Source organism: Pimephales promelas, chromosome 12, assembly GCF_988280905.1.
Source record: "Pimephales promelas chromosome 12, fPimPro1.hap1.1, whole genome shotgun sequence".
In the NCBI taxonomy this organism is placed as follows: domain Eukaryota; kingdom Metazoa; phylum Chordata; class Actinopteri; order Cypriniformes; family Leuciscidae; genus Pimephales; species Pimephales promelas.
In genome coordinates, this window is record NC_142780.1 from 3,309,936 (window position 1) to 3,323,058 (window position 13,123).

Genomic DNA, 13,123 nt, shown 5'->3' on the forward strand with positions numbered 1-13,123 from the left:
ATGGACGTAATTTGAAAATTGAGACTTTGTTTCATATCAATAGTAACAAAGGACAAAGATTATTGCGATATTTTGGGATGCGTGCAGCCGTGAGACAATGTCCCATTCATTCAAATGAAACAGGATGACTAATCGATTCTTGAGATTTAAGAATCGATATCGGTTCGTAAAAATGAGAATCGATTAATATCGAGAAATCGATATTTATTACACAGCCCTAGTAAATTCAACTTGATTTGAGAAATGTTTGATTTTGGACTGGAAACAAGCAATTTTTGCAGTGAATGTCACAGTTCCTCATCATTACTGCAGAAAGGATGGAGGCTTAAAGGGTTAGCTCACCCAAAAATGAAAATGATGTCATTAATGACTCACCCTCATGTCGTCCCAAGTCCGTCAGACCTCGTTCATCTTCAGGACACGGTTTAAGATATTTCAGATTTAGTCCGAGAGTTTTCTGTCCCTCCATTGAACATGTGTGTACGGTATACTTTCCTTGTCCAGAAAGGAAATAAAGACATCATCAAAGTAGTCATGTGACATTACAATGTTTTGAAGCATCGAAAATACATTTTGGTCCAAAAATAACAAAAACCGTGACTGACGTAAGACGCGGCTGAGCTTCGGTTACAGTCTGAGGGAGACGCACGCTGTACAACACAATCTTCTTGCATTTTTTTTGCCCAGCCATATTTATTTGAACCCGAATAGAGTGCTGAAGTGATGACGTCACTTTGTAGGACAACCCGAAAGCTAGCGGTGCATGGGTTCCCTCGATCGAAAAGCAATGCATTTTCCCCATAGACTTTTGGAAAAATCGCAAAAAATAAGATCTGTGTTTAACAAAGAGTTGTGACCCTTACACGTTTTGTCTATCAAGATAATCTTTACAAGTTAATCCAAAATTTAAATATTTTGAAGCCTATATAAAGATTTTAAAAAACACAATCAGACACAATAAAGTTTAAAAAAACACAAGCAGGTTATAACTGTGTGTTCTATGTCATAGATCAAAACGTGAAAATATTTAGAGGCTTTGTTCACCACAGACCTAATTTCAGGCGATTTAGCAAAAACCCATTCAAAAATCTCATAGGCTTTAGAGCGAGGGAACCGTAATGCTAAAATGCTAACTCACTTCCGCGTTTTGGCCTACAGAGTGACATCGTACCTTCGGCACACCAGACACACGTCAGCCGAGTCTTACGTCAGAAGGATCCACTGAACGCGGATCCATAACAGAACCGGAAGACAACACAATGCTGAATAAAGTCGCAGTTTTTTGTTATTTTTGGACCAAAATGTATTTTCGATGCTTCAAAACATTGTAATGTCACATGACTACTTTGATGATGTCTTTATTTCCTTTCTGGACAAGGACAGTATACCGTACACACATGTTCAATGGAGGGACAGAAAACTCTAAATCTAAAATATCTTAAACCGTGTCCTGAAGATGAACGAGGTCTGACGGGCTTGGGACGACATGAGGGAGAGTCACTAATGACATCATTTTCAGTTTTTGGTGAACTAACCCTTTAAGCCTGATGTGAGCACATGACCTCTGCTCTTGTATCATGTTTCCTCTGGATACATCAGAACGGAAAGAACAACACTATCCTGGCCGAAGGAAGGACAGAGCTGATGACAGCGGCTCTTCCCGGCACTAGATCAGATATTGCGAGTCTCAGCAGCAAAATCAATCTCAGCCCTGGAGACGGTCTTTATCCCGGCTATATTTACACATTCCACACGTAACGGCACTTTCCCAGCGGACACACCCTTTCATTTGATAAAGAAACAGTTCACTCCAAAATGAAAATTTTCATTTGTGCACATCCATGTCATTCTACACTGCTTTTTTAAAGTTAAGTTTATTTTGCTCACCAAGGCTGCATTTATTTGATTAAAAAACAGAAAAAAATCGTAATATTATTAGCATGTAAAATAACTGTTTTCTATATGAATATATAGAAAAATACAATTCATTCCTGTGATCAAAGCTGAATTACTCCAGTCTTCAGTGTCACATGATCCTTCAGAAATCACTCTAATATGATGATCTGATGCTCAAGAAACATTTATGATTATTATTGAATGTTGAAAACTGTCTTTTCATATTTCCGTGGAAACTGATATTGTGATTCTTTGATGAATAGAAAGTTAAAAAAATGTATCTGAAATAGAAACATTATGTCTTTGTGTCACATCATTGCAGAATAAATATATTAATTTCTATTTGTTGCAGTGTAAACCTATTTGACTTCAATGGAACACAAAAGCAAATGTTTAGCCGAATGCCCTAAAACTCCTAAAGGGCCTAAAATACAGTGTAAAAAAATATATTGTTGGTTTAACTTAAAAAATTAAGTAACCTGGTTGCCTTAAAATTTTAAGTTCATTCATTGAAATGGAAAAATTGAGTTAATACAATGAAGGAGTTTGAATCATCAGAAACTCAAAATATTATGTTATCTGTACTACATAAATTATTTAAGTTGATTTGACCGAAAAAAAAATGTGATTACAAATCATGAAAATATTTCCCATGCTTTCAGATCACTTGACTGTGGTTACAAGAGGTAAAAACGATATAAATACTGTTAGTTTTCTCACACAAACCGTTCGTTTCGTGTCTTAGGCCATCAATGTGTACTTACACTTACGAGTCATTAAATCATGTTTAATTTGTACTTCTCTGTGCATGCTCTTTGAGGTGGTGACCATATACCTCCATTATATGACTGACAGACAAGAACGGTTTGACCTAAAAATATCAAAATTGAAAATACTGCGGAAACAAAGACCTACATCTTGGATGCCCTTGAGGTGAGATAAAACATACCAAAAATTCATTTCAAAGTGAACTATCCCTTTAATGCGCATGTGAACGCCATCAGCGTTTATCACAGGTTCAGTTTAAAGTCTGTTTAGAGAGAACGGTGTCGTCTTAGTGGCCCCAAATTTAATAACAAATGATCATTTCGACGGAAGTGAATCAATCAAAACCAACTTTAGCTGGAAATAACATTATTCAAGAATCACAATAAAACCAAACCAATCTGTGTTACTTTAAAAGCTGCTTTGAGACAACCTAGATTGTTGAAAGTGCTATATATGATTATTATTTTTTAATGATCATGCTTGCACATAAATCGGATTATATTGCACATTTACCCAAAATTACAGTAGGTGTAACATGGAAGAAAATGGAAGCAATTTTGGGGAAAAAAATCAGCTTTTAGCACTTTTAAGTGTTAAAATGAACATAAAAACATTTTCTAACTTGACAACCTGGCTAGAACATATGTTGAGGCGTTAAATATTCATACTGGATAGGTTGTATGCTTGTACCAAAAAGTGTCTGACAAAGTTTTAATATCAGTTTTGGCCCCCTGACTAATATAAATGAGGATGACTTGAAAGCATATTCTTGTCTTTTTCACACATGAAGTTTAAATGAACAGAATGCATTAAATATTGGCACTTAATTTAAAAATCAGTTCCAACCCAATCATATCTAAACTAACCAGAACGGAGCAGAAACACACAGGATCTGTGGTGACCCCTAATGGTCAAAGAGTGCAACGCATTACTCGCTCTCGGTCTGTCCAGACACACACTCGACTCCGGCAGTCTTTGCACTTGACCACTTGTCTACTTACATGACATATGTTTGGCCCAAGTGTTTAAGAAGGCATGAAGACTGGTTTTAAATATGTTAAATATGATAAAGTTTTAAATGTGTTAAATATGATAAAGTTTTAACTATGTTAAATGTGATAAAGTTTTAAATATGTTAAATATGATATAGTTTTAAATATGATAAAGTTTTAAATATGTTAAATATGATGAAGTTTTAAATATGTTAAATATGATAGTTTTAAATGTGTTAAATATGTTAAATATGATAGTTTTAAATGTGTTAAATATGATAAAGTTTTCAATTAGTGATCGGCCGATATATCGGGTAGTGATGGCCGGTTCGTGAACGAATCGTTCTTTTGAACCGGTTCTTTTTAGTGAACCGGTCGAACCAGTACACTAAATCGGACTGAATCGTCCGAAACAGTTCGCGTCTTGCGTCAGCGCTAAACCACAAGTTACTTAAGTTACTCACTTTCAGACATGCCTGACAGTCCCTCCGAATCGAAATAAACCAATATCCAGAAGTACATTTTATTCCAATAACTCAAAGTTCACTGAACGGAGACGTGTTGGTGCTGAGAGAAGTGATGAGCACGAGCAGCTGATACTGCGCATGCGTGTGCTACCGAACATACAGATACAGCGGTCGGATAACCAGTACAGAACCGAGAACTGTTTCTTTCGGACACGTTCGACATACTGAGAACTGATGAGTTGATGAGCTGAGCATGCGTGCATTTTTTTCTGAGGGACGAAATGTACGTTTCCATGTCTTTAGTTGAACATCAGTAAGTGTAACAAAATAAAACATTTTGGAAACATGTTTATCACATAATTACTGTATCACTGTATTATTTTAACGATTGGAAACAATGATTGGATTCTAAAACTGTCAAACTAAACATTTATTATTATACTAATATAATATTTTCAGGAACAGCTCATTTAATTTCTAGTAACAATAAATCTTTGATGTAAACTCTTGCCAAGGTTTTAATGGTGCACTCACTGCTTAGAAAATGTTTATAAACATGTTTAATTCGTTATGTTAACACATTATAAACATGATGTATATATGTATATAGGCTACAGAAGGCTATTGGAGACAGACATGCATCGGTTTTTTAGTTTTGACTGTATATTCAGGTTTCAGCTCAGCACACAGGCCTATATGCTATGGTTCTCGAGTCGAGAACTGGTTGTTGCAGTTCTTGAATCACTAGTACAGAACTGAGAACTGTTTCTTTCGGACACGTTCGATACGGAGAACCGATGAGCTGGAGATACTGCGCATGCGTGATAGCACCGTCTCTGAACAGAACTTTATTTCGGCTGATCCTGTGCTGATATACGAGCACGCAGTAGTACCGGTGAACCCAGGACTTAAACGAGAGGGCGAATCGGCGAAATGTAAGTTTATTTAATAACAAATAAAATGATGAAGACCATTTATGCATTTTATATATTTAAAACATGTAAAACATCCGCGTTAGCACATCGCCTAGGCTGCAGCAGGTTCGTTTTCAAAATGTAAATGTAAGAAACTTATCCAAGATGATTATGACGATGTGTACTATTATTTAACTGAAGTTATGATTAAAAATGCCTGTAATTTGAAGTAGTTTTATCCGCCAGGATGATAGAATTGACGTCATTACGTGATGACGTAAAAGAACTGGTGAACCGGTTTTTTGAACCGGTTCATTAAAACGAACTGTCCGAAAGAACCGGTTCGCGGAAAAGAACCGGACTTCCCATCACTAATATCGGGCCGATATTTGAGGTTTTTACGTGTATCGGAATCGGCCGATACACCGCTGCGCGTTCGCCGATAGTTTTTTTTTTTTTTCCGGCGTTATTTATAGACAGGCGGCCACGGGCAGCTCCGTGCTGCTGGAGATGCTGCAGTTCACGTGCCCCGCCCTCCCCCACTAGAAGAGTGCAACCTGCTCTTCACGAGAATGGTAACTTAAACTTTCAAAGGATCTTTTAAATGTTTGACTCCTGAAATATTGTCAAACACTTTGAAAATGGAAACCCGTCGCCCTATAACTGTTATGTGCTTGCAACTAAGCAAGTTTGTGGGTCCAAATGGAAAACGCGAATGCCTCGTCTATAAAACTTAACTGCTTGCCATTGTATTAGGGAGCTGCAAATAGCTAAGGTGTAGGCTATCCGTTCAGTATGCATTAGGACTGTCTATGAATATTCTACATTCGAATATTTATTAATTTTGAAGGTGAAAATTAATATTTGAATGTGGAAAAACACGCCCGCGGTTGCAGACTAATAACGTTACTACAGCTGCACAGGTCGCTCGGAGCGCTCACTGTCGGTTCTATACTGTGAAACTTCAATCACTGAATGAAGCCTGCAATATTTGGGACAAGAGTCGCGACTCGCAACCTTAAATTGCTTGCACAAAACTCTTGATCAGCACTGAACATTTATTTGTTGATCATTTAAACGACGCGCAGAGAGCGTGAGGGCGAGAGAGAGAGAGTGCCTGTGCGAGACAGAGTGAGCTCTGCGGTCTTGGCCATTAGTTGATTTACTTGCTTTTTAATACGTTGTCAAATATGTTTAAACTCAAATAAACTATCTAATACTAGTAGTTATGTCTCTTTGTATTAATGTGTCCTGTTATTGACGTAATGCGCGTCAACAACAAAACGCGCAAAGGGATGTTCGAATACGTTTTTTAGAGGGAATATGCAAACACCATTTGAGCAATTTTGACAGCCCTAGTATGCATACGGTAGCTGTTATGAACACTGGTCATAGGATTAAGTAATGCCAACGTTGTTCTGTGCTTTTTGTGGATATTTATTCAGCGCCCACCTGGTTGAGGTTTGGACGCGTGTGGTGTGTCCCTCGCCATCGCAGTGATATTACAGACTAGACATGCTCATTTTATTTTATGTAGAAAAAACTGAAACCATGGCAGTACATAGTTCGTTTCTTTTAAAATGAAGTACAGTGTGCACTGTGCACTTTATTATGCTGGTTGCTACTGTGTGCAATAGTGTAATTATTTAATTTATGCTTAAATATTCATTTTCAGCACTGAACTTTTTTTGTTCTACTTTATGTTTTTAATATTTGTTCAATTGTTTATCTACTTGTTCTTGTTCTACCTCATATTTTTTTACTATTTGTTAAATATTAATTTTTGAAGTTAGTTAAATGTTACTTTTATTAAATTGAGACCTGTAACATTTCTTAACGTCATGTCATTTTTATGATGTAAATTGAGGGAGCAAAATGTATCGGCTCCAAATATCGGCTCAAGAAAATCGGCAGCCCGTATCGGTCATCGGCTAAGGCTGATGGGAAAAAAATCGGTATCAGTATCGGCACTAAAAAATCCATATCGGTCGATCCCTATTTTAAATATGTTAAATATGATAGTTTTAAATATGTTAAATATGATAAAGTTTTAAATATGTTAAATATGATAAAGTTTTAAATATGTTAAATATGATAAAGTTTTAAATGTGTTAAATATGATAAAGTTTCAAATATGTTAAATATGATAAAGTTTTAAATATGTTAAATATGATAAAGTTTTAAATATGTTAAATATGATACAGTTTTAAATATGTTAAATATGATAAAGTTTTAAATATGTTAAATATGATAAAGTTTTAAATGTGTTAAATATAATAAAGTTTTAAATACGTTAAATATGATAAAGTTTTAAATACGTTAAATATGATAAAGTTTTAAATACGTTAAATATGATAAAGTTTTAAATATGTTAAATATGATAAAGTTTTAAATATGTTAAATATGATACAGTTTTAAATATGTTAAATATGATAGTTTTAAATATGTTAAATATGATAAAGTTTTAAATACATTAAATATGATAAAGTTTTAAATATGATAAATATGATAAAGTTTTAAATATGTTAAATATGATAAAGTTTTAAATATGTTAAATATGATAAAGTTTTAAATGTGTTAAATATGATAAAGTTTTAAATATGTTAAATATGATAAAGTTTTAAATGGGTTAAATATGATAAAGTTTTAAATGTGTTAAATATGATAAAGTTTCAAATATGTTAAATATGATAAACTTTTAAATATGTTAAATATGATAAAGTTTTAAATATGTTAAATATGATACAGTTTTAAATATGATAAATATGATAAAGTTTTAAATGTGTTAAATATAATAAAGTTTTAAATACGTTAAATATGATAGTTTTAAATACGTTAAATATGATAAAGTTTTAAATACGTTAAATATGATAAAGTTTTAAATATGTTAAATATGATAAAGTTTTAAATATGTTAAATATGATACAGTTTTAAATATGTTAAATATGATAAAGTTTTAAATATGTTAAATATGATACAGTTTTAAATACATTAAATATGATAAAGTTTTAAATATGTTAAATATGATAAAGTTTTAAATATGTTAAATACGATAAAGTTTTAAATACAGTGTATGTAAAAAAATATAATGAAGTTTTAAATATGTTAAATATGATAAAGTTTTAAATATGATAAAGTTTTAAACATGTTAAATATGATAAAGTTTTAAATATGTTAAATTTATCATGGATGGATGCACTTTGATGGACTTCAAAAACAGAAACGGTCATTCACAGCCATTATAAAGCTTGGAAGAGCCAGGACATTTTTTAATATAACTCAATTTAATAATTTAACTCATCTGAAAGAAGAGTCACACACACCTAGGAAGGCCTGAGGGTGAGTAATGGGGTAATGTTCATTTTTGGGAACTAGCCCTTTAAAGGTGAGGGTTTGGCTAGTTAGCATGACGCTGCTGTAGATGCTGTAACTAGTTCTCATCGTTCTCCACCGTTGAAAGGAGCTCTGCATCCTGAATATAAAGTTCTCTTATATTACTTACTAATTTATTTCCGCCATTGCTCCGTAAGTTTATATGTGCTGCCAACTACATTTACTGGTACAACGCTCAAATATTTAGTAAGTAACTTGTGAAGTGTGTGTTTGTGTGTGAGGGGCTGCAGGAGATGCTGGCGTGTGTATGTGAGTGTGTGGTCTTCACCTGTGTGATGGCGTAGTTCTTGTTCTCCCAGATCTTCCTGGCCTCGGAGCGCTCTCTCTTGTTCAGGACGGACGGGTCGGGCGTCTCTTGACCCTCGCGGGCCGTTCTCAGTTTGGTGACCAAACCCCACAGACGGGCCTGCCATCTCAACACCCCTGGGATGGCATCAGCTACACACACACACACAGCATGATGTTAAAGCAGAACAGCATGTTGGGATGGCGCTATGTGTTCTGGAAGGATGGATTAGGGATATGGCCGTTCACACAGGACTCCTTAAAAACAGTAGCTCTCAAACACTTGTGAGGGAGACACAACATTCAGTTTCATTCACTATAGCATAATTAAATATAGAGATGATTTAAAACAAGCATTAAAATAAGCGAAAAATCAAGATGTAAACTGACATCATATTTCTTATTTTAATTCATTTTAATTCAAACATCTGTCTTTATATATATATATATATATATATATATATATATATATAAAGTCAGATGTTCTAATTAAAAATTAATTAAAATAAGAAATATGATGTCAGTATATATATACTGACATCATATTATATATACATATATATATATATATATATATATATAAAGCCTGTATATATAAGGGAATTTTTTAAAAGTGTAATTTCTAGACCTGGAAATGTCATGGAAATTAAAATATATCTGTATATTTGAAAATTAAAAGGAAATATAGCTGCGAGCAGCGATGGCGGGCCCAAGCCGGTGGCACCGCAACCCCGGCTCCTTCAGTTACCTAAATGCACCCGGGTGGCGGTGCCGAAGGCTTTGGCCCTTTCATGATTAAATGTTAAAACGGCTTGCCATACTCTGTCATTTCGACTAGTCACAATTATGTTACAGATATCTTAAATGATAATACAAACTATCCAAAATGTAATTACGAATAGACAGAAAGACGTTGTTGATATCTACAATGTTAATTCCGGACAGGCAAACTTAGCTTTTAAATGTTAAAAGGGCTTGCCATACAGGGACGTAGGCTCAGAGAGAGGCTCACCATATTCAAACCAAAATATCTGACTTCCTCTTGGTCCGAGCTAATGACTATGTATTAGAAAGTTGTCCGGCTTGAGGAGTACAATGTATATAGCGATTTTTGTAACTGTAGATAAAACTAACAACCCCACTTTTGTCAAAAGGTGGCGCTATTTAGTCCTTGCACTATGCCCGTTTCTGAAACTTTGCACATGTCTACTGGCTAATAAATGTGATGTATCTGTTGAGTTTCAAGCAATTTCAATTTCAATTTCAATTTGACTGTTGAAAAGAAGTGCGCCGATTAGATACTCAGGATCGGTATCGGCTCTGACACTGCCATCTTTGACGAGGCTGATTCAAATTCTATATTGTGCATATATACTATTCTATGTTAGGCACAAAGGCACAAAAACTTTCTAAAGTACCATAAAGTTTTTGTGTTCTGTATTATTAGTGTTCTGAAGCTATTATGTGATATAGAAATTAATATTTAAGTCATTAAATTCAAGAACACAAACTTTTCCCTCTCTGCGCCTTTCAGTCATTCACCATTCAGCATTCAAACAGCACGTCACATTCGGTTACAGTCAATGATGAAACGATCTTCAAGATGATTGAATGTTAATCCTATTATACTGGATCTTTAAGATAAAGGTCTATATTTTCGAATGAAGAAACTTTTTCTTGCTGGACTTTATTGCTGTAACTTAATCGTGTTACTTTCTACCGGGTGTCAGACGCTGTCGGTTAGATCACAACACTAGAGTCAGAGCACTATAATTGTTCTTCACGCACACAGTAACTGAAATTTAAAACCTTTAAAAGAAAAGGCTCAATAAACTATTGCATAGATAGATAATGTATAATACACTGTTCATAAATATGTATTTCCTTTGTGCTTTGAACTTTTCAATACGGACTCACTGCGCTGTAACTTCATGTGGCTTCAAGCACATCATTCTTCGCTCGGGATGCACATAAGTGCTTTGTGCTGCACAGTATTGGAGCCGTAATATCATAATGCAGTGATGTAATGACAGATTATTAATTGCCTTTCAATTATATGTTGCTGCGTCATTAAACATCTGTCCTATGCATTTCAAACATTTATAGCAGCCATGGCTATATTTTTTTATGATTTTTGTTATCTTGTTTTTCATGAATGTATTTTTCAAAAATAAGAGCAATGTGTATTATCTATTATTAATATGGTTTATAATAGCATTTTTGTCATAGATTATGACAAAGTAATCATATGATCCACCAGCGAGGAACCAGCAGAACAGAGTGAACATTCATTCTGTTTAGTTCAATCCTACTTAATAGGAATTTATTTAAAATGCTCGCTCTACTCCACACCATTAATGTCTTGTGCGGACATCCGTATTTCGACTTTCGGTTTTAAGTAAGCGATTTAAAAGCTCCCAAGTCCCAGCGGAGTCACACGTTGATTAACCGGTGGGAATATACACAATAGGCCTACCTGATATTGAACACAAGAGGGCAGTATAGCACTACGTATGACTCAGATTATTATTTTTTTATGAATTTTACAACAATTCTGGCTGTTTTTGAACGTAAACATAATTCTTAAATGAAAAAAAGGAAAAATTGGGGAAGTTATAATATTTGTATAATTTAATTTAGAAACAAATGATGTATAATTACATTTTTAGAAGATATGAGGCTTTTAGTGTTTACTTTTTTGACATTACTTTAATCTTTTGCCATAGTTGCACATGTCTACTGGCTAATAAATGTGATGTATCTGTTGAGTTTCAAGCAATTTCAAGCATGCTAAGAGTCCCAAAAGCATCAAAAAAGAATGTTAAAGTTTGTTTCTTTGCCACGGCAACAGTATCAAAGATATCAAAAATTCATTCACAGGTCTACATCTGCCGTGTATTTACATTATACAGATGAAGTTTGAAGCAAATCGGTTAAAAATAAGAGAGTGGTTTCAAAGCATTTTGAAAGTGACACACTTCCTGCTGCCAGTTGGTGGCGCTATAATTTTGACTCACAATAGTCACATCCATGTGATCGGTCTCTTACAGCGAAAACACTGCTGAAGTTTCATCAAGATCAGTTAATGTATGCTGAAGTTATAACACACATCCTGTTTCATGTTTTTCGCCATAATTTCGTTTCCTCGCCACGGCCAAACCGTTCGAGATATAAAAAATCCCTTGGCACCTTTTCATCCTTAATGTCTTGACTTCACGCTGATCGAGTTTTGTCGAATTTGGTTCAGTGCTCTAGGAGCAATACTTTAAATTAGGGATGTCCCGATACCACTTTTTCACTTCCGATACCGATACCGATGCCACAGTTTTGGCTTTTGCCGATACCGATATTAATCCGATATTTTTATTTTATTTTTAAACTAATAAAAAATATAGCAATTTTCTCAATTAGCCCCTTAAAATATACCTCCAGTATATAGTTCACAACCCACCCTTTATTCAAACACTATATATATATATATATATATATATATATATATATATATAAAAGAAAATGCAGGTACTTCAGTACTTAAAGCTAGCTAGCTACCAACAGGTTTAAAGTTAAAACAATTTAAACAGCAGTATTCTACATTTTAAATACCAGTACAGTTTTTTTAAAGCAATTAGAATTTCTATAACTGTGTGTTAAACTGATTATCACTCTTGCGTGTGTTAAACACAATCTACTTAATACAGACAGCTTCATTATAAAGATAAACAACAAATCCCCAAAATATATGATCATAATCTATGACGACGAATGCTGTTATAAACTAGATTAGTAAATAATACATATTGCTCTTTGTATTGTTGTAAAATACATTCATGAAAAACAATATAACAAAAATTCAAAAGAGAATTATTTTAGATATAGCCAAGTAATTATTTTATATATTTTTTATATACTAAAAAATTGAGACATTAAATGTATAGCACAGCTATTTAATGAGGCAGCAACATTAATAATTATTAATGTTAATAAGCTTTAATTACGTCACTGTATTATGATATGAATGACTCCAACACAGTGCGGCACAAAGCGCTTATGCGCATTCCGAGCGCAGAATGAGGCGCTTGAAACCACGTGGAGTTACAGCACGCAGCCGAGTATGCACCCTATGCATGCTGCGCGTCGAGTCCGCTTTGAAAAGTTCAAAGCACAAAGGAAATACATATTGATGGACAGTGTATTAAACAGTATTTATCTATACAATAGTTTATTGAGCCTTTTCTTTAAACACTTTTAAATTTCAGTTACTGTGCGCGTGAAGAACAATAGTGCTCTGACTCTGGTGAGGTGATCTGACAGCGTCCGACACCTGGTAGGAAGTAACACGATAGTTACAGGAATAAAGTCCAGCAAGATAATGTTGTTTTATGCGAAAATATAGACACTAATCTACAGA

General features: G+C 34.2%; 1 protein-coding gene across 2 annotated transcripts in view; it reads right to left on the bottom strand.

Annotated features, from left to right (window-relative positions):
• Nucleotides 1-13,123, bottom strand: part of lars2 (leucyl-tRNA synthetase 2, mitochondrial) — a 128,598-nt gene that overhangs the window by 16,311 nt on the left and 99,164 nt on the right. For both annotated transcript variants that reach the window (XM_039651302.2, XM_089118230.1), the window contains one exon: nt 8,699-8,868. In XM_039651302.2, coding sequence (XP_039507236.2) covers nt 8,699-8,868 — 170 coding nt within the window. The remainder of the gene's footprint in view (nt 1-8,698; nt 8,869-13,123) is intronic.